Here is a 22,530-nt window from a genome sequence, read left to right on the forward strand (position 1 = left end):
TGATTTTTTTCCAGAGTCTCTGGTAATAAGAACTGCATAATGTCCAGTCAATCAATCGATAATTTGGTTATGTCTCCATAGTATGATGCAATCAGAATAAATCAGCTATATGAACAGTCCAAGTGGGCTATTCTTTTGGAAGAAATCGAGTGCACAGAAGAGGAAATGATGATGTTTGCAGCACTGCAGGTGAGGGTTGGCCCTGAAGTCCCAGGGCTCTTTAACTCTTGGTTTTTGCTTTTCAAAGAATCCTTAGCAAACGCTGAAATCCTTGCTGTACTAAATTTCATATATTGCATGTATTCATTTTTTTTTGAGTTAGAACATTTTGTCCCAACACATATTGCATTTTTTTTCTGTAAAGTTTTACTTGAACCTTTTTAGGGAATCTAAAATAGATTTGCCTCCTTTCAATGTCTCATGCAAAAGAATTTGGATTCTTTTTTCACAAAAATGTTTGTACCTTTTAATTAGCTTTTAAGCAAACGACAAGTACATTAGGTTACTGAACCACAAGATTCTGGCACTGAGCCTCTCAGGCAGCTGGTGATAATTCCTGGGTTTCCCAAAAATATCTTTGCCCCTTCCTCCATGTCCTCAGTTTGCAGCACATTTGGCAAACAAATTTATAAACACATTTAATGTATTTTTCATTGTACTTTCTTTTTCCCTTCTAAAGAAATTCCTTTCTATACTAGCAATTTAAGGTGTCTCACATTGAACTCATTTGTGGTCTGTCTCTATGTATTATACTTAAGGCATAAAACCCAGGAACTCAAAATCTCTTTGGAATTATTAGAACTCTCTAGGTACAACATAAACCTTTGAGAGCAAAACAGATTGTGTTAACTATATCTAGAACTAAATGAAGTTTTGACATCAAAGCCACTTCCAGTCTCTTAATATTTTACCATGTGTGGAAATACTTAGCTGCCACTTAAAAGAATCATAGTTATAGATAATAAGCAACTGCTTGTTATATCCAATTTCATTAATTAATATGGAAGCGTCAGTGGAAACACATTTACCTAGTATGAGAAATGGAAGGCTTTGTATCATGTAAGGTACTTTATTTAGTAAAATAGTAAAAAATACTAAGCTATTTCTTTCCTAGTTAATATAGGTATAGATATGTTTAAAGTTGTCATTAGAAAAAAATAGAAGTAAAAGGAGATACATACCTGGGAATACACTTCTGCAAAAAGTTATACTCATTGTAGTGTGCTAAGTGAAGAGACTATTCATCATGGAACAAGTCCTTTCACATAAAGAAAATTATTTTTGTTCTAAATCATGAGTCCCCAAACCCCAGGCCACAGTCGACTACCAGGCCATGGCCCATTTGGAATTGGGTCACGCAAGTGGCGGGTGAGCCCATGCATGTGAGCAGCAGGCACATGCTCCTGCCTCTTGCACAAATGGAGCTGTGTACACGCTTGTGCTTGCCGCTCGCACCATCCCCATCCCCGCCAATTCGCCAATACAGAAAAGTTGGGGAACGCTGTTCTAAATACTTCTTATATAAGTGGAAAGGGAGAACTAAGGGATATGAACCTAATCATGATATCTACTGAATCAAAAACATTGAGATTTATTTGTAAAATGAATTCTAGATTAAGAATTAGCTGAGTTAAATCACAAAGCATCTCCCATACTTGTCTTGTGGCTGTCATTCAGATTTTTGATTTAGTTATGATACCAAGTGCTATGAAGGCTACATTGTATTGTCACCAGCCCTTGAGCAGATCAAGAGGATTATACATACATGCTTACAATTATTTTTCAATTACTTTATTTCAGTACCACGTCAATAAATTGTCCATCATGTCATCTGAAAATCACTTGAATAACAGTGACAAAGAAGTTGATGAAGTTGACGCTGCCCTTTCTGATTTGGAGATTACTCTGGAAGGTGGGAAGACCTCCACAATTCTGGTAAGAACTGAGAAGTAAGAGAATGGTTTTCCCAAGAGTGTGAGACTAATAGTCTGGACACAAGAGAGACAGTCAAACTGCTGGTCATGTTTGGGCAGTTTGAGAAGAACTTAGTTCATAACCTAAAAAGTAGGTTTTCCAGAATCTGGAGCATCTTTAACTGAATTAGGTAAAATCCTGCTAGTCCTTTTCATTGACTATTCCATATTGAGTTCGTAAACTACAGGTAATCCTCAATTTATGACTGGTCAGATTAATCCCCTGCTTTGTTTTTGGAGTTAAATGGCCATACGCTTACATCCACATCACATACCCATTGGTCACATGACTGCATTTTGGGTACTTGGCAAACCGCTCACCTTTATGGCTGTTTGAAGCATCCCATGGTCACATAAATGCGATTTGCAACACTTTTCTGGCAAAAAACAGCCATTTGGGAAAATGGGTTTGCTTAATTGCCACTCTGTTTTGCTATGTTTACAACCGTTGGGGGGGAAAAACAGTCATAACTTCAAATTTAGTTACATGATGCCTCAACTTAAAACCTCAGCATCTTGCAACCACAATTCTGGGCTGAATTGCAGTCATAAGTTGAGAATTCTCTGAACTGCACAAAATCATTGGGCATCTTCAGTAGAGTAATTGAACTGACAGAAAGCAGATTGTCAAATTCCACTAGCAAGCTCTCATAGTAATTCAGAGAGTGAGCATCTGGCCTACAGATGCTATAGAAGTCTCCACTTTGCATGTCTACCTGAAACATTGGTGCAGAATATTAATGCAGTGGGACTTTCTGGTTAAAGCATTGAATTGATTCTCACTTAGGCCTTCTCTCCCTTTTCCTGGCAAAGCAGATAGCCTGAGATGCACCCCCTTAGAACCTGCCCTGTGGAAGCGTTGCTGTAGTGACTGAGAACTCTGTATTAGCCATGATTTACATAGGGCCATTAATTTCAATAGGGTTTGTGAGAAGGCTTTCCTAATTGGGGATTATGTTGTTTAGTAATCATTTAGGATGAAATGGAGACTTGGTGCCAAACCATACATCTTTTGGAGTTTGTTTATATAGTTCAGTTTCAGAGTTTGTCCTTTAAGGACACTTATGCTAAATCAGCTCTGCCAAGGAATTTTAGGGTATTTTTGCCAAGTACGTCCTTGTGGACTCTCTTGGACAATTCACAGGTCATTTGGGTTTTTTCCCCTTTGGAGCTGCAGCTTCCACTCCTGCCACATGAAAACCCTACTCTCTTGAACTTTTTTATGCGCAACTGTTTACCTAAGATGAAAGAAAGATACCCTTGATGTGTTTGTTCAATTTTCTAAAATCTGTAAACAAACTTCCAAGATATCTGTAAATAGGCAGCGGAGTCTGTGCTGAAGTTTTAGTAAAATATGCCATCTGTCTGTGTTTCTTAGGATATAAAGGTTTTGCCATCATTATCACTATTGTTATAAACCTGGAGGAAGATAGTGATAAACTGCTTCTAAATTGTGCCAAAAAAAAAAACCATGGACGTGTCCATGCAGCTTCAGTTTAGAAGAGATTTTGATTTGGTTAACATGCTAAATTTTGCTATTCTAGTGGAGGCGCCTTTCCCTTTCCACATTTAAAACCTTCTGCTGAGGAGACCATAGCTGAAATTGTCCCTGTCTCCAGAAGTGGGGTGGGGTGGGGAGAATCAGTGGAAGAAATTGAGAGTTCTTTTAAAGAGATTCCAAGAAAAAAAGAAAAAAAGCCAAAATGAGTAGATTATAGTCATCTAGATTACACCTAGATGACATGAGGGAGTTTAACATCCTGCTCCTTTTATCTAGTTATGTATTTAGATAAATGGATGATATGGCAAGCTTCATTTTTTAAAAGCTTCCGCTCTCCATCAATCCAATTTAGTACAAGTTGGGAAGCTACCTTAACCTTGATTTTTAAGTTTCAGTCAAAATGAATCATGCTCTCTTATCCCAGATTAGAACTGTTCTTTAGCAATGCATGCATATTTGGACATATGAAGAAAGAAAAATACCATTAGCTAAGCAAAACATAGCTTTGTGTGCAGATCAGTGGAATTCCCTTTTCTGTCCAAACTTTAAAGACCACTGAATTCTGTATCTGTAGTGTTACCAAATTTGAAGGAATACTCTTATTAGTAAAGGCAAAAGCTTCTCTTTTCTCAGCAAGGGAAAAAGAATGAGCAGAATCCTGATAGAGGAGTGGTTGAACCCACCTGCAAATCTCAAAGCAGATGGCGGAATCAGATCAGTTCTTTTAAGAAAAACAATTATAAATGCAAATATAAGAATATAAATTTCAGGTTGTGATCCTGGTGCCTAGGGGCTTAAGGATGCTCACATAAATAGCAGTAGCACTTAGACTTATATACCGCTTTACAATGCTTCACAGCTCTCTCTAAGCGGTTTACAGAGTCAGCCTATTGCCCCCAACAATTTTGGGTCCTCATTTTACCCACCTCAGAAGGATGGAAGACTGACTCAACCTTGAGCCTGGTGAGATTTGAACTGCCAAATTGCAGGCGGAAGAAGTAGCTGCAGTACTGCACTCTAACCACTGCGCCACCGAGACTCATCCTAGCTGTTCTCATGAGATCATCTAAGTGGCCCTTATCTTTCATAAAAAATAAACTTTCATAGAAACAAGCTTTTGTCTATCATCTTTCGTAGAAAAGCCCAGTTTGGAAAGATGCTCATCTGTCCAGGAAAAAAAGAGAGAGAGAGATTGAAATGGCTTTTATTTTCACTCTTCTTTTCCTCTGAAGAATGTTAGTGGGCTCACATAAAGCCCAAAGGGCCTTCAAGGCAAGGAGAGGAAAGAACTTGTTTCTGTACAGGATGCTTGCTATCCATATGAGATAAAAGCTTGATATCCCGGAGGAGGGGACAATAATTTTGACAGGTATCCATGACTACAGTTATGCAGTAAGTGCTGCACTTGTGATTCTAGATTTGTAACAGCTGAGTTATGTTAAAATTGTCCCAAAGTATAAATCCATAGTGCTACATGTTGAAAAATGAAGTAAAACCAAAACCCAAGACCATAGGCCAGGCTAGATTAAAGTTACCAAATTCCTACTTTAGAGCACATGTAATTAGGATACCTTAGTTGCAGATTTATATATAATTAACTGGGATTTTCATCAGAAAAAATGATTTATTTTTCAGTGAATAAATTGTGAATGATGGACCAGATTCTTTTAATTACTGACTCCACGTTATAAACTATCTTACATATAGTTCACAACTGCATGATAATGTCACTGTGTTTCATCTTTTGAAGTAATGGTGATGGCAGTGATTCTTGATCCACATATCCTTTAAGTGAGCAATGTCTTGAAATATGCCTCAGAATTTTGAACATAGATTCTCTGTTCAGAAATGATAACCAAAACCTAGATAGTAAAAAAATGAATGCCAGCCATAGAGGAAAGTTGAGGAATCTTTCTTCCATCTTTAAACTAGTTTAGAAAAACAACTAATTTATTATCTTTTCCAGATAATGTGATTTTCTAAAAATGTAGATTTATTCCTATAATTCTTTTTAATCAAGCCTCTTCTTCATCCTCAACCAAGAACATTGAAGAAACTCTGTATCCATTTAATCAGCCTAAATTGATTCTTCCAAATTGTTTGCTTCTCAGCATTCTCTTTCAAGAACCAATTTCAGATCCTGGCAGATAAAATATAATGGCAGCTGTCTTGTTTACAGGGTGACATCACTTCCATCCCGGAGCTGGCAGACTACATTAAAGTGTTCAAGTAAGTACTGTCTGGAAATCTGGAAGAAACAAATCAATAAGCTGTATAATAAATAAATAGGTTATAATAAATGCATATCTCTTAGTGTCTAGAGCAAGGTTTCTCAACCTTGACAACTTTAAAATGTGTGGCTAGAGAATTCTGAGAATTGAAGTCCACACATCCTAAAATTCCCAAGTTGAAAAACACTGATCTCGGTACATAAACTTGGAGCATGTTTTCTTTAAAAAAATTAGAGACTTTAAAATCTTCCCATCCTTTCTAGAATGTTTCTTAAATTGCAGGGCTAAACCAGTGGTGGGTTCCTGCCGGATCGCACCGGATCGCGCGCTCCCGATCAGCAATGAACCCGGAAGTACGTTCTTGCCCCGCCCCTGGCGAAGGGACGACGCTTGCCTGCGCTCCACCAGCTTGGCTGGGACCGGAGACGTTTCCTCAGCGGAGCGGAGCTCCTGAAAGGGACGCAGGCTCAGCCTGCCAGGCTGCCACCGCTCCACTGAAGACATTGCTGAGCAGAGAAACGTCTCTGGTCCCAGCCGAGCTGGTGGAGCGCAGGCAAGCATCGTCCCTTCGCCAGGGGCGGGGCAAGAACGAACTTCCGGGTTCATTGCCGATCGGGAGCGTGCGATCCGGCAGGAACCCACCACTGGGCTAAACCTGAAAATACATGTCCGTAGAGTAACTGTGCTGCAGAAACTGTGCTGTTGTCTGTAATGACTAGAAAAACCTTTGCATATTGATTTAATTTACATTGTTCAGAATTTTACTTTAGGCAATCAAATAACTGGAAAATATGAAAATGCAGTCATTTGTGATTTGCTTGATTCCTATGTGTCATTTCTTGCTTCTTTGATCCATAAGGAGTGAATGTCATTTTTCAATTTCTAAAGACAGTGATTGGGGCTGGCATTTTCTGCAGTTATCCTAGAACAGAGGTTTCCAACCTTGGCAGCTTTAAAACTCTGGACTTGAAATCCCAGAATTCTTCTTACTGACTGGGGAATTCTACAAGTTGAAATCCACAGGGTCTTAAAGTTGCCAAGGTTGGATACCCTTGTTCTAGAAATAGGGATGATATTGCATAGTTTGAAGTATTATTCAAGTATCTTTCTTGGATTTTATGAACATATAGATAGCTAAATAACATTGTAGTTAATCTGTTCTATTTACACTGCCAGAAAAGACAAGCTTTGAACTAACTTTGTTTCTCTTTAGTCAGGTTTGTTTTTACTTTCCATTAAGACTTTTCTTGAGGGAAAAGAATAGGAAGAATATTATCTTGGATCTGAACATGTGAAAACTAGAAACAGTCGTGTCTGGATTTGGGTTAATATTTTGGCAGGCTTAGCTGTGTTACAAATGAATACCCGACCATACTACGGATATGAGATGAATTTTGGAACTGGTACAAAGACGTGTTGAATTTTGCAGATTTGACAGGAAGAACAGTTGAGAGGAAATAGCATAGAAACTATCGGTACTTTTGAGAAGAATTCCAAAATGGCTTTGTCAGTTTTGCATTTGGTACCATATAGGCAATACTTTCTCCCTTCTGTTTCCTTTAATTAAGTAGGGAAGATATACTTGCTCTCCCATTTGTTAGTAAGCACTTCCTTTTGATAACTCCATTACATAATTCATCACTTCTTAGCGTTGCAGTTTTAAGATAGATCTTATTTTAAGGCACTTTGAATGATGGGCTTGAGTAATGATTTGATTTCTAATTGCTTAATGAAATGACCACCAGTTCTGGCAAGTTGTTCTCTGTACTTAACGTATCTCAATGGGCTTTTGTAGAGATGAATCCTCTGTACCAAAGAACTTGTATTAGTTATGAAAGAGAAAGCAGCCTAAAATTCTCATTCAGAGGAAAATCCCTGCATAAATCACCTATTGAGGCACAAAATTTTTGTAGAGATGAATCCTCTGTACCAAAGAACTTGTATGAAAGAGAAAGCAGCCTAAAATTCTGATTCAGAGGAAAATCCCTGCATAAATCACCTATTGAGGCACAAAATAAGTCTATTTTTCTTTTAAACAACAACATTTTGCAAACTTCCTGTCCTCCAGAAAATATTTTCATACTGCTTTATCTGTCAAGGATTTCCTGTACATCTACAATAGCATTCTAGAATGCATTGGGGACACTGTTATTTTGCTAAAATGCTGCTCTTGGGTTTTGAAGCTCAGGTGTTTTATTACCTCATACAAGCTGGAAAAAAAGTCAGCCTATAATATGCGTCTCAGTTTTGCTGTAGCTGTGTGTGGCATAGAGCAGGGGTGTCAAACTGGTGGCCCACAGGCCAGATGTGTCACCTGCAGGCCACGCCCACCCCAGCTCTGTGAATGGGGAAATCGTCGTGAAACATCATGTGACAATGTGGCGAGTTTGACACCCATGGCATAGAGAATCAATAAGTGTAAGCCACCTGCAGTTGTATAACATTATTGTTATCCCCATGAAGAATGTCTTCTCCTTCTCTATATAGCAGCCTCCTGTTCGATCTCTTGTTTAACATAATCATAGTGTTCTCGATGGAGTGAGGATCTTTTAAATGGAGCAGCAACCCTGAGAACCTTTACCACTTATTTGGCTGGTGAACCACTTGTGGCCAATTTCAGTAATAAGATACCTAGCAATAATCACTCATTCAATTTTCACCTTGAGACTGAACTGTAATTTGCTCTACATGGGGCTGAAGGAACCAGCTCTCATAAATCACTTTGCGCTAAGTTGAGAATCTGTGACCCGTCTGATTGTGCTAAAGACTAGTTCCCAGCGGCATCCCCCATCTTTGACCATATTAACTAGGCAACTAAGAGCTGTGATTCAGCAGCAGCCAAAAGACCACAAGTTTGTGTGAGGCAAGAGATGAGAGGCTGTTGCAAATGTATCTCCATTTCATTCAGTGGTAGTAATAGTTTACTACTTTACAGGCCAAAGAAGCTAACATTGAAGGGTTATAAGCAGTATTGGTGTACCTTCAAAGACACATCTATCTCCTGTTTCAAAAGTAAAGAAGAATCTAACGGGACCCCAGCTCATCAGATGAATTTGAGAGGTAACAGAGCAAATGCAGTTTTGGTGATCTTCTCATCTCTCCACAATTGAGCTGTATTTTAAATTTGCTTATTTTGACATTTCTCTGACCTTGCGATAAGATGCAAATATTTTCTTACATGGCATTTCTCCAGGATGACTCTGCATCACTCACTCACTCACTGAAAGGCAGGATTTCTTTCACACTAAATTCTGGGAGTCATCAGAATCAGTAGAGAGTCACTTTGTCTTCTGTGGTACAACCGGGGAACTGAGGGATGAAGGGATTGAAATACTTTGTGGAGCTGCATGTTCCTTCACGTGCATAACAACAACAACCCCGCCCCAAAGAGGTCTGTTGCTAATTTAATGGCAAAACTAGGTGCAGAATTATTTGATTCAGCAAAATGTTGCCTAGTTTCATAATGTCTGTATTTGTTCAATGTAACATACTGCATAAAGTACAAATAAAAAGAAAGTGAGAACGAAATAAACGACTTTAGCTCAACAATTAGGAATGTTTTATCACCCAATAGAACATCCTTTTAAAAATATATTTTCCTCCTTCTGCATTAATGTGCTGAGGACACACACACACACACACACACACACACACACACATGCCCACACAACTTTATTCAGATAGGGACAAAGAATTTATGCTGCATAGGACATTCCTCTGGCTACCAGCTCTGTTTGTATTCCACAATAAGCTATTCCAGTTTAATGGATTGTGCAATAGGCACTACTGACATTCGCTTTTAAAGCCTTCAAGGCAGAAACAGAAAGGCTGCCAGATGACTTCAGACTATAACTATGAACTGGAGGAAAGAAGCACGGAATACCTTTTTCGGAGCTTTTAAACAAAACTGTTGATGACGGAATTTTAAAAGAATTCTGCTGGGAGAGCTGAAATAAAGCTGAAACTGTTTCCAAGAAAATGAGTTATTTTTTTAAAACATCATTGTCCTTTATAAAAGGTTGCATTAAAAATCCTATATCCTTGTTCTGAACATTGTGTCCATTATCCATTAATTTTCTTTTACTATTGACCATGGAGTAGCCCTCAAAAATGCTGGCCTAAATTTGGTGTAATTTCCCGAATTTAGTAGACAAACCCGTCAAATGAAAGAATGACAAAATAATCTTATCTTCCCATGTATAAGTTATCTGTGGCAGGGGTACTGTTTAGATTTGGCAGATCCTGGTTCCAAGAATAATTTATTATGCTTATGTTAACATATTGAATAGTTAATAATCAGGATTAATGTCTACAGAGATTCTCAATCATCCAGGTCTCAAGCACCCAAAGGTGCTTTTCCAAAAAAGTGGGAGATGCAAAAGTAAGAGGCCTCCTCTGCCTAGACAAGCTGGCTGCTTCGAAAATGCAAGCATGGTCCTGTATGCCTAGCTCTGATTTCTCTGTCCATATAGAAGCCAACTTTTCCTGAGCAGGAAAAAAATGAATTTCTAGCTTAGTGCTAATAAAGGTGACAATTTAATAACTGGTTCTTGTGAACAGGACTAATCAGCTAGATCAGGGGGGCCCAACCACTGGTCCGTGGCCCAGACAAGTTTGACAGCCTGTTGGGAACCAGACCATGCAAGAGGTGGGTGAGCATGTGATTATGTGAAGCTCCATTTCCTCATGAAACCCTCCCCTCCCCCGCCACTGCCACACCACTGCCAGTTCACAGAACCGGAAAGGTTGGGGACCACTGAGCTGGATAATACCCTTATCCAGGGATTTTGTTTAAATGAAAATATTCCCCAAAGAGTCTAAAATCCCATTTAATTCAAATTCTAATTAAATTCAAATTCCTTCTGGAAGCACTTTTGATTTCAGTGGAACACGTTCATGTATATAAAGAATTCATTATCAATATAACATTTATGCAACATTTAAGACAGCAGTCAAATGAATACAGATCTGATTGAAACACACCCAGTCCTACAGCATGTTTGCTATCAGGAACCTCTCTTGTGGCTCTTGAGTATGTTACAAAGCTAATGTTTTCAATCAAGGTGAGATTTTTATGGAATTCCCATGTTACAGTGAGATTATAGAAAATATTTCATACTATGTTACTTCAGAGATGAAAACAAATACCTTATGAATTTCTGAGTGATTAGATTTTGGTGGATGTCTCTGCTGATCAAAGAAAAAAATTGATACTATGATGGGTAAATATAGATTTGGATTATTAAAAAAATTCAAATTATCAATTTGGGGCAATTTATTCACTGAACATTAAAAGTCACTTGTCAAATGGGCAGTTACATACTATAAATTAGATTGAACAAATACACACAAAAATGTATATTCAGGCAATGGAGATTTGATAATGCTGTTTTTTATTAAAACAAATAGCACTAGGTTTTTTTTTTTAATTGGATTTATATGCCGCCCTTCTCCCAAAGGACTCAGGGCGGCGTACAACATTAAAAACACATCCCAAAAGTTAAAAAGAAATTAAATATATATCCAAAAAAACAAATCAAATTTATGGAACAATACATTTAAAAATGAGTTAAAATTAACAGGCCAGGCCGGCTTGCTGGAAAAGCCAACTTTTTAGGGCCCGTCTAGGTTAGTAGATTTTTCCCCCTTAGTTAAAATGAAATAGTGAGAAGATATCCAAGTCTAAAAAGAGAAATAGCCTCAAATCTACCCATATGTGCCTTTTGTCCCATCCTCATATTTATGAAATATATAATATTTACATCTTCTTTTATTATAGGGTGTGAGGTAACTCCTGACGTCAACATATCTGGCCAGAAATTTAACATAAAGCTTCTAATTCCTGTTGCTGAAGGCATGAATGAAATTTGGCTCCGTTGTGATAATGTAAGTTTATATCAAATGCCAACCAAAGTCAATTGGATGTAGCTGATTATACATCAAGAACTGAAGTGTGCATCGATTCTTTACTAGAATCCACAGATATCTGAAACTAGCCTTGTATAGAATATTAAGGTTAAGAAGAATATAAGCAGGGAGTTATCCAGGCAGTTCAGATTTCAGCTTGAAGTGAGATGGCACTTTCCTGAAGGAGCAAGTAGGCAGTCTGGCTATCCTGGACTTGCCGTATTTGTTTTATCAGCAGGTAAAGGTTCTAGCCAATGTTGTCTGATCTGCCAATTATGACCTTTCCTTGACCCTGACTACAGTCCTTTTTATTTTGCTCTGCTTACCAAGACTAACTGGTACAGCAGAGTGACCTCTACATTGCAGAAGGCTACACAGGTTGCCACTTTGCTTCCTGGCAAAATTCAAGGTATTGATAATCCCCTACAAAGTCCTTTATGATTCAGGCCCTTGTTATCTTCAAAGCCATAAATTCCAAGTAGCATCTACATGCAAGCTCAGACAAGTCCTGATCTCCCAGGAGGAAAGGAGAAGGCTAGCCTTTTCGGTCATGGTCATCTGCTCAAAATCAGTTTGCCTCCAAAGGAAAGGATACCCCCTGCTATCTTTCCAAAAGGCAATTAAGATACCATTACTTAAATGAATATTTGTATGTCAGTCTTTGACCCCAATGGTCCTGACATACACACACACCCAGAATAAAGCAGACTTTAGATCAGCCTCCTCCAGAAGGTCATGTTGGAGAATACATATCCTGGACTCAAAGCATATAGTATTGAAAGGTGACAGCCAGCATTGTATGCCATGAAAGATCCTGTGATGTAATACTTCATGTATCCCCATGTTTTCCCCAACAAAAGTCCACAATGGAAAGCAGAAATACAGGACTGGGATTACAGAGCAAAAGGACTGGTGGGGATTGAATGTTTTTATGATCACATGGCACAACATATTGTTTGGGTTTTGTAGCTCCCTAGCAGTTTTCACTTTTGGAAAGAATATTGCACAAAAAATACAAAATGTTCATATTGAACTGTAATTAGTGCCCATGTAAGGATGGCTATGAACCATGAATTTTATCACATGATTCTAAACACAGATGAACACCAAATCTGCAGTACTAATCAAAATCAAGGTTGAAAAGATGCATAAATTTGGTATTTACATTAACTAGAATCAATGTTTAGGTGCAACAGTTTTGAAACATCTGAAAATACCTATATAAACAAGTGAATTCTTTATCTTATAGTCACTTATATGACACATGCACTCTGTGTCTAAGACTGGGCTGTGCATCTTCTAATATGTTTGGGACTGGAGTTTTCCAGTATCCTTAGAGACACAATAAATATGCCAAACAATCCATCCTAACAGATGCTTCTTTCTCTTTTACGCTGCAGGAAAAACAATATGCACATTGGATGGCAGCGTGTCGGCTAGCCTCCAAGGGTAAAACCATGGCAGACAGTTCATATAATCTGGAAGTCCAGAACATTTTGTCTTTTCTGAAAATGCAGCATCTGAACCCAGATCCACAGATAATTACTGAGCAGATCACAACAGACATTAATCCAGAATGCTTGGTTTCTCCAAGATACCTGAAGAAGTATAAGAACAAGCAGGTACACATTTGGAATTACATTTTACTGTACCTTTCATATGAAAAGTGAATGTGCAGGTACACAGAGGCCTTGTGGATGAATGGGGAGAACAAGTCTCAAGCAGATAAAGAAAAGCCTAGGTATTGAAAAGAATTTTGCACTCGCTTTGAAGGTTCAGATCCTTCGCATCTGAATCTTTCTAGTCTCACTATTGTCTCTGGAAATACAAGGTGGCATCAGTAGTCAAGGGTGCCTTTTGGTTTGTATTTCAGCTAGGGACTACAGATCCATCCAGAGGTTATGCACAGCCTAGTCTTCCTGACTATTATAGCACAATCTGGTTCGGATACCTTTGGACATAGCTTGAAATCTTCTTTTGTTATGGAACGTGACATCTTACTTTTTTTTTCTGGAACATTATACTAATTTGTACTAGCTATACTGGCTATCGGTACATTTTTGAGTTCAATTGAAAGTACTGGTTTTCGTCTTTGAATTTTGCCACAAATTATGTTAAGGATTTGTGCATCATTAGTGCTTTCCGGTCACATTATGAAGATGTGTTTATTGACTTAATTATTGAGTGTTCCAGAACTGAACCATATCTAAGAGGATTTCTCCATTTCAGGATACTTCGAAGAGGACTTTTTTTAAAAAAAATTGTTAGTTTTTCCTTTTGGTAGAAAGACAATTCTGGTCTTTGCTTTTGTATCCTTAAAACTTTAATTATGGTTGGTTTTTTTTTTTTTAAGGTGCATTTTTAATTTCTGAAACTACTTTGTGTTGTTTTCATATGGTAAGTCCTTTGAAAAGAGCATGGCCTTAATAAACGGCTAGTAAATATATTAAAAGAATGAAATGAATGCTATCAAAATCTTGACAAACTTGAACATTGGGCACTATCTAATAAAATGAAATTCAATGGTGAAAAGAGTAAGGTTCTACATTTAGGCAACAAAAATGGAATGCACAGGTACAGTATAGGTGATACCTTACTCAGTAGTAGTAACTGTGAAAGGGATCTTGGAGTCCTAGTGGACAACCATTTAAATATGAGCCAGCAGTGTGCAGCAGCTGCCAAAAAAGCCAACACAGTTCTAGGCTGCATCAGCAGAGGGATAGAATCAAGATCATGTGAAGTGTTAATACCACTTTATAATGCCTTGGTAAGGCCACACTTGGAATACTGCATTCAGTTCTGGTCGCCACAATTTTAAAAATGATGTGGAGATTCTAGAAAGAGTGCAGAGAAGAGCAACAAAGATGATTAGGGGACTGGAGACTAAAACATATGAAGAACGGTTGCAGGAACTGGATATAATAATAATAATAATAATAATAATAATAATAATAATAATAATAATAATAATAATAATAATAATAATAATATTTAATGCTTCTAGACCGCCCCCTCTCCCGCAAGGGACTCGGGGTGGTGTACAGTTCATACAAAATATAACAGGCTACAATAAAATTAAATTAAATATGTACAGTTGACAATTGACATGGAGGAGGTTAAAATGTAGTTAAAAGAACTGTACAAAGCAGATATAAAATAAATTCAAACCCCTAAAAACAAATACAGTAAATTAAAAAGCCCCTAAAATATGTCTAGTTTAATAGAAAGAAGGACTAGGAGAGACATGATAGCAGTGTTCCAATATCTCAGGGGTTGCCACAAAGAAGAGGGAGTCAAACTATTCTCCAGGGCACCCGAGTGTAGAACAAGAAGCAATGGGTGGAAACTAATCAAGGAGAGAAGCAACTTAGAACTGAGGAGAAACTTCCTGACAGTTAGAACAATTAATCAGTGGAACAGCTTGCCTCCAGAAGTTGTGAATGCCCCAACACTGGAAGTCTTTAAGAAGATGTTGGATAGCCATTTGCCTGAAACGGTATAGGGTTTCCTGCCTAGGCAGGGGGTTGGACTAGAAGACCTCCAAGGTCCCTTCCAACTCTGCTATTGTATTGTATTGTAAAATGATATCTTGCTTCAGAGTTTTGAGCTATGAGCTCACATTACCACCATTATACAGTGATTATTGATTATTTCCTTGCTGTTTTAGAGTTTTTATAATCCTATTGGGATAAGAATCCTTTATGGGTTACTGTGAATTCAGACACTATTTACATTGATTTTCCTACTGTGGTGTGAATAGGATCAAGTCAGCGGTAGGACCCTGGTTGCACCTTCAGTCTGGTATTTTGTTGGTTTTTAATTACCTTCTGGTCATGGACCCATTGCTTACGTCTTTTCTGACCTAGGCTTCCTGAGAAAGCATAAATAACACAATTAGTCCCCCAAACCCTCTTTTTATTTAAAGGGCTGTGAATTATGTTCATTCACAGCCCATAATGATTCACAAACAGTCTGTAAAGAGTTTGACAGATGTCTGCCAGTCTTTCGGGGCAATGCTGATAAGAACCCACCTTTATCTCCCTTGAAACGCTGCCAGAGACCTAATTGCCAATTACTTTTGCAAGGCCAAATGGAGCACAGAGTGAAACGGGGCTTCAGAGTTTGAACCAACCAAGTTGCTTCCTGGAAAGGCTCACATCCCTTTGCTCTTCTTTTATGTCTTATGGGAGGGGCCAATCATCTCCAAGCCTTACTCCCTTTTCGCCCCTTTTGTCTTAACTGTTCTTGCCTTCTGGCAGCTTTGTGCATGCCCACACTGGGAACAGGCTCCCACTGTTCTTCTGCCTCACTGATGTCAGACTCCGGAGGCAGCACATCCACTACCAGATTTTTTTTTTTTAATTTTTAATTTAATTTAATTTAATTAGCACTTCTAGACCGCCCCCTCTCCCAAAAGGGACTCGGGGCGGTGTACAGTCCATATCAAAAACATCATAAATAACTATAAAATGTAAACACTTAAAATTATTAAATGGATAAATACATAAATAAGAGGAGGATAAAAATAGACAGAACTGTAATTGCTAAGTAAATAATTTAAAATATGCAGAATTTAAAACCCCAGTGTCCTATAAAATTAAATCCCCTAGAAAACCAGTAGGAAATATATATGCCAGGAGGTAGACGTTAAAAATTATGCCAGGCCAGCCAGTCGGAACAGGTGTGTCTTCAGTTTCTGCCGGAAGGAGCGGAAGTCAGTGGTGGTTCTAATGTCGGGGGGGAGGTCATTCCAGAGGGTTGGGCCCATCACAGAGAAGGCCCTACTCCTTGGTGTCGCCCGTTGGCATTGCCTAATGGATGGCACCAGGAGAAGCCCCTCCCTGTGAGAGCGAATTGGCCGCAGGGATGTGTGTAGGAGGATGCGATCCCGCAGGTAACTAGGCCCTATGCCATGGCCTTGGCCCCCTCTCTGCCTCCGACGCAGAGCCCTCATCTGAGCCTTCCCCAGACTTAAGTTTTAATTAACACCGTATATTTAGAAAAAAAAATTTGCTTTGCCGTTTAATACATTTCCTAGTAACTCATAGACATAAATTAAAATCAAGCTAATTAATTTGGCTGAATTTTCAATCTTAACAGAAACACAGAATGGGTTAGAAGAGTGGTTCTAAAGCTCAGCAACTTTAAGATATATGAACTTCAATTCCCAGAATTCTCCAGATGGCGTTAAGTCAGGGGTGTCCAAACTTGGGAACTTTAAGACTTGTGGACTTCAACTCCCAGAATTCCCCAGCCAGCCAATTCTGTTCTAATCCTCACAACAGCCCTTCTTTTTTGGTTCAAGCTGATTCACAAAACAATTCCATACACTGTACAAGACAGTCCTTCGGGGTTCTTTAACATGAAGGGCAAAACTGTCATGCGCCAGGTGACTTTCCTGCTCTGAAATATTCATATCTGTTCCAGGTATGAGAATTATACTTTATCGAATTGGTAAAAATCAATGTTTGCGGAGGAGGGGAATCAAACTACTCAATGAAAAATCAGTGATAAAAGGCAATATACTGGACTACAGTTTTTTCCTCTGCTCTTCCAAATACAAATTTGTTGACAAAGTCTTAAGGAATCCTTCTTCTCCAGCTTGTTTCCTACTTATGGAATAACTCATTGTGAGAAGATTTGCTTGTATCACAATTCAGTAGCAGGGTGTCCGGTCCACTACTTTATTTAATTTTCACATTTTTGAATTGCCCATTTGCTTCGGGGCATTAAGCATCGTTAAATGCCAAAATCATGTGAGTCTCATCCTGATATTATGCAAGTATCTTCAGCTATAAGATTTGACAATCTTGTAAGAGATTTGGAGAACGGGCAGGACTTCTGCGCTTTCAGGCAACCTGAAAAGGTTGTGTCAAATGTGAACTTTGATCTCGGATCAAATATTTGAAGAATAAAATGAATAGTTGTCCTTGGGATTATTTTTCCCTCAGACTTCTTTATGATCTAATTCGCTAACTTGCTGACTGAAGTTATTTTAAGAACAATTATATGTTTTATTTATGACATGAAATTCTCATATCAGTATGCGATACAGTACTTGAATTTTAAAAAAAGAAATGGAACCATCTGGCCAAAAGTAAAAATGTAATTAAATGTTACAGATTTAGGTGTTAAAGCAAAAACCTAGTGGAATAAGTGGACTGGGTTTAATTCAGCTCAGTTTCTAATAATCTCTTGAAAATATTTATGTTGTTGTCTTGAATACAATATTACTAACAATATTGTCTTGAATACAATAAATTTCATTTCTTACCAAATGGTTTTACTGATTTTTATAGGTCCCTGCAAGGACCAATCCGAATTGTGTGTGTGTGCGTGCACATGCGTGGATATTTAATATTAAGTGTTTATTTACCTCCTTTAAGAAAGCCTAGGGGATTGTGCCAAGGCACTATTATTCCCGCACATGCACAAGGCATGGGGAGGCAGTGTGATGGTATGAAGGAAATCTGCTTTTGTGGAATTTGTAGAATGCAGGCAACGTTCAGAGACGATGTTGCTGCTTCCTGACTAGCAGTCCACTGATGTAAAAACATACGGACTAATAAAAGATAAGCCTTTTTTAATGTGCTCTGGCCTATTATTGTCAGGGGGAAAATCACCCTGAAGAAAATGAGGTCTATGGATCGGGCTGATTCCCAACAGCATATGCATTAAGATGTGAAGAAAAGAATAAAAGTCTTGAGAAGCATATTCTAATTAATAAACTTTAATACGAAAATAATAAAAGTAAATAAAACAAAACTGACTAATTGTTACATTTTGATAATAAATGTTCCGTCTGCCAGCTTGGCAGCCGGACAAAAGTTCAGCAGTAGCTTTCTCTTTCTCTCTCCTTCTCTGGAATGTGTGAAGACATGCGCAATAAATCATTGTCAGATAAGAACTTTTATGACCTGCGCAATAACTCTTTCTCAGTTTAACTCTTCAGTGTCAGTTCAGTCAGTTCATGTTTAGCAAACTTTTTAACGTCGTGACAATTATGAGCCAAGAAACTTCTCTACTGTTTCTACTATAATTTGAATGCAGGCAATCCTCAATCCATGACACACAATGGACCCCAAAATTTTTGTTGCTAAGTGAGTTTTGCCCCATTGAGTCACCTTTCTCGCCACAGCTGTTAAGTGAATCACTGCAGTTTTTAAAGTGAATTAACTGTATTCTTCAGCTTATAAGATGCACAGGAGTATAAGACACACCAAGATTTTGAAGAGGTAAATTTAAAAAAAAGAAGTTTTTGCCCTCCCTGGCCCCCAGGAGCACTTTGCAGGCCTCCCAAACCCTCTGCATGTTCCATTTTTTTGTGAAAAACGGGGCATGCAGAGAATTTGAGAGGCCTGTAAAGTGCTTCTGATGACTGGAGGGGGGGGGGCAAAAATGAGCAAAAAATGGCCCCATGTTTTGCAAAACAAAAAAAAAAAGCAGGGCATGCATAGGCTTTGGGAGGCTTGTAGAGTGCTCCTGGGGACGGGGAGGGGCAAAAATGAGCAAAAAACAGCCCGTTTTTTGCTCGTTTTTGTCCTCCCCAGCCCCCAAGAGCACTTCGCAGGTCTTCCAAACCCTCTGCATGCCCATTTTTGCAAAAAACGGGATGCACGGGGGTGGGGTTTCAGGAGGCCAAAAATGCTGTATTCGGTGTATAAGACACACCCAGATTCTCACCCTCTTTTGGGGAGGAAAAAGGTGCGTCTTCTACTCTGTAAAACACGGCACATGATCATTAAGGAACTCTGGTTTCCCCCATTGACTTTGCTTGTCAGAAGCCGGCTGGGAAATGTTATCACATGAGCCTGGGACAGTGCAATTATCCTAAATACATGCCTGTTGATAGGCAGCCGAATTTTGAATTTTATGCTACAACAGTTGCGTAGAAAACGGTCATAACTTTTTCAGTGCTGTTGTAACTTCAAATGGTCACTAAACAAATGTTTGTAAGTCAAGAACTACCTGCAACAAATATGATTCTTATATAAATATAAGCTATAACATAATTCTTTGCATTCAATTTTGCTCTGATTTCCCACTTTCAATCCATTTCGAGGTTATTGTCCATAACAAAGTGTGTCTCTTCATAACTTTTGTTATTCTCCCTCCCTCTTTTTTTTTGGCATGGTACCATCATTATATTGCACTTGATGCCTTATATAATTGTTAACAGGCAACCGACCCACATGGCTAGTCTCTGGAAATGCTTAGAGGTTGTACTTTGATTGTGGAATATTTTTTTGTCTGAATTTTGGTTCATCCAGGAATGTGTGTTATATTAATCAGGAAATAGTCGATAATTCAACTGAAATGTATTTTCTTCTGACTAAGAAGGGTGGTCCATACTAGCTTATTGTTGTATTTCCATTTGAACTATAAAGTTAACCAGGATAATCACTAAGGGGCTGTCACTTTTCATGGAGAGAGACCCAAATTGCTTTCAGATATTCTAGGGCAGCTTCCCCAACTTCATGGCATTTTGATTTCTTACCATCAAGAACCATTTTAGTCATGCTGGATGGAAATGATGAGAAATGCAGTCTAAATTGTCCGGAGCACCATTTCTCAAGCTTGGGCTTTTGAATATTGGGTGGGCTTCAACTCACAGAATTCCCTAATGCCATCCATCTTCAAGTAGTCAAGGTTGAGAAACGTTGGTTTGGAGGAATTGAGTTAGGGAAGCATACCTGGAATTAGCATCTTGCTATGCTTCTTTTTGCTTCCCCCTCCCCCCACATGTTTTTCCATTTTCATATTCATTTCTTGCTACTTTTTCTCCCCATGAAAGATTTTTTTAAAATAAACTGGTTTCACTGTTGATAATTTGCACATTTTCCTTCCTTTGCTTTAATGCCATTTTTCTGATTGCTTTTTTTCTTCTTCTCTGCTTTCTTTTCTTTTCTTCGCATTTGTCCTCTGCAGCCAGGCTATATAAGAGATTTGGTAAGTGACAGTAAACCTAAAATAAACAAGCATGAAGACTTTGCTGTTTTATTAATCTAACCTTGTAGAGATGCTTATCAAGAGACAAAGTATATCTTGAGCAATAAGTATTTTGGAGTAACTTTGGGCCATAATGTTGTAAATAAGACATAATGGAATTATCTGGTTTCATTCAACAATGTCTACTAATCCTTTCTTCTGGGACAGAAGTCTGCTATTTTTTTTTATGTGATGCACCTTTTCTTTTGTTGCCTTCTTGTCTCAACTTCTTTCTGCCCCCTGGCATAAATTTCTTCACATATTGCATTATTATAGAATAATAATGCAATAATATTATAGAATATTATATTATAGAAATCCTAGCGCAAGATGTGATAATGGACATAAAAGTATTAATTATATATAAGTGCTATCTGCCAAACAAATTCTGCTCAATTCAGAGGTAGCAAAATTCTAAATAAGAACTGGTGGAGAACAGGTTCATGGCTGTCATATCTTTCTTATGTGAATCGTTTACACTAATCTGATTGGTTGCTGCTGAGAACAGGATGCTCAGCTAAATAGAATTTTAGACTGATGTAAAGGAGTCACTTATTTTTATATTTTAGCTGAGCAGTTCAGTGAAAAACACAGTTTTGCTGCAATCGGTTTGAGTTTAGAAGACCTAAAAGGAGCTAACTAATTTGCAGCCATTTTTATTTCTCCATACGTTGCTTATATACCGTATTTTTCAGAGTATAAGATGTACTTTTACCCCTCTAAAAGAGGGTAAAAAATTAGGTGTGTCTTATACACCAAATTTAGCCCCACCCACCCACCGGCCACCACCCTTTGGCCTCTGCCTGCCAGCAATTTGCCTCCTTGCAGCAAACAGCGAAAAGCCTGTCCTTGCAGCAAACAGCCTGTTTCAGCATCAGCACAGCTTGATTAGCACAAGCAGCTGATTGTACCGGGCTCCCAACCATCAGTTGTTTCAGGCTGCAGGGATTGCCATTGCCTATTGCTGCCTCAATGCACTCCATTTTTAGCCTCTGCATCCCATTTTTGGCCTCTGCACACCCCGTTTTCAATCTTCATGCACCCCATTTTCTGCCCATTCTGATCCCCGCCACCTGGAACAGGCGGAAAATGGGGTGCATGGAGGCTGAAAATGGGGCATACGAAAGCTGAAAATGGGACGCGCAGAGGCAGCAATAGGTTATGGCAATCGTTGCAGTATGAAACAGCTGATCGTTGGGCCTCCCGACAATCAGCTGCTTGTGCTAACTAGGCTGTGCTGTATCTGAAACGGGCTGTTTGCTGCAAGGAGGCAAATTGCTGGGAGGCAGAGGCAGATTTTTTTTCCCCATTTCCTCCCCCAAAGCTAGGTGCCTCTTATACTTTGGAGCATCTTATACTCCTAAAGATATGGTATCTCCCATGGTTTCTTCTGTGCTTTTACCATTTTTAATCTACATTAAACTTTAAAGTCTTGGCCCAGGGGATGGAATCAATGAGAAATAAACAATCCATTTATAGACTTTTTTTTTAAAAAAAATGATAAAAATCATCACAGAGGAAAAGAAAAATTAACATTTTGAGGTTAGGAATCAAACCTGTGCAGCCATCATAGATTATCATCTGGTCAATGCATGCCCATCAATATCTCGCTTTATGGCAACCAGAGATGCAGATGGCAGGAGAAAGTTAGAAGAGGAAGAGCTGTAATTAGAGAAGATGAAGACAACCTTTTCCTACTTGGATCCAAGAAGGCAGGAGGCAGACAATGAGCAAACTTCAACTTTCTCAGAGCGGAAAGCCCAGTTTTGAGCAAAGAATCCACATCCAACCTCTGTAATAATTATTGCTGGAAAGGAAGATTCTTTGCCAGGTTATACTTCACTTGTTAGAAAGTGGTTGCTCTTTTTTTGTAAGTGAGTACAAACTTGTTCAGTGCATTATTAATACCCTTTTGAATGAATGAAGAGTA

The 22,530-nt window shown here is 38.5% G+C and overlaps 1 protein-coding gene across 9 annotated transcripts in view; it reads left to right on the forward strand.

Moving 5' to 3' along the window:
- FERMT2 (FERM domain containing kindlin 2) overlaps nucleotides 1-22,530 on the forward strand; it is an 85,409-nt gene that overhangs the window by 57,103 nt on the left and 5,776 nt on the right. For all 9 annotated transcript variants that reach the window (XM_081966198.1, XM_081966200.1, XM_081966194.1 and 6 more), the window contains exons 7-12: nucleotides 82-189; nucleotides 1,801-1,935; nucleotides 5,654-5,703; nucleotides 8,641-8,765; nucleotides 11,485-11,591; nucleotides 13,013-13,234. In XM_081966198.1, coding sequence (XP_081822324.1) covers nucleotides 82-189; nucleotides 1,801-1,935; nucleotides 5,654-5,703; nucleotides 8,641-8,765; nucleotides 11,485-11,591; nucleotides 13,013-13,234 — 747 coding nt within the window. The remainder of the gene's footprint in view (nucleotides 1-81; nucleotides 190-1,800; nucleotides 1,936-5,653; nucleotides 5,704-8,640; nucleotides 8,766-11,484; nucleotides 11,592-13,012; nucleotides 13,235-22,530) is intronic.

The sequence above is a fragment of the Natrix helvetica genome, assembly GCF_964273705.1.
Source record: "Natrix helvetica genome assembly, chromosome: 1".
NCBI classification, from domain to species: Eukaryota; Metazoa; Chordata; class Lepidosauria; order Squamata; family Natricidae; genus Natrix; species Natrix helvetica.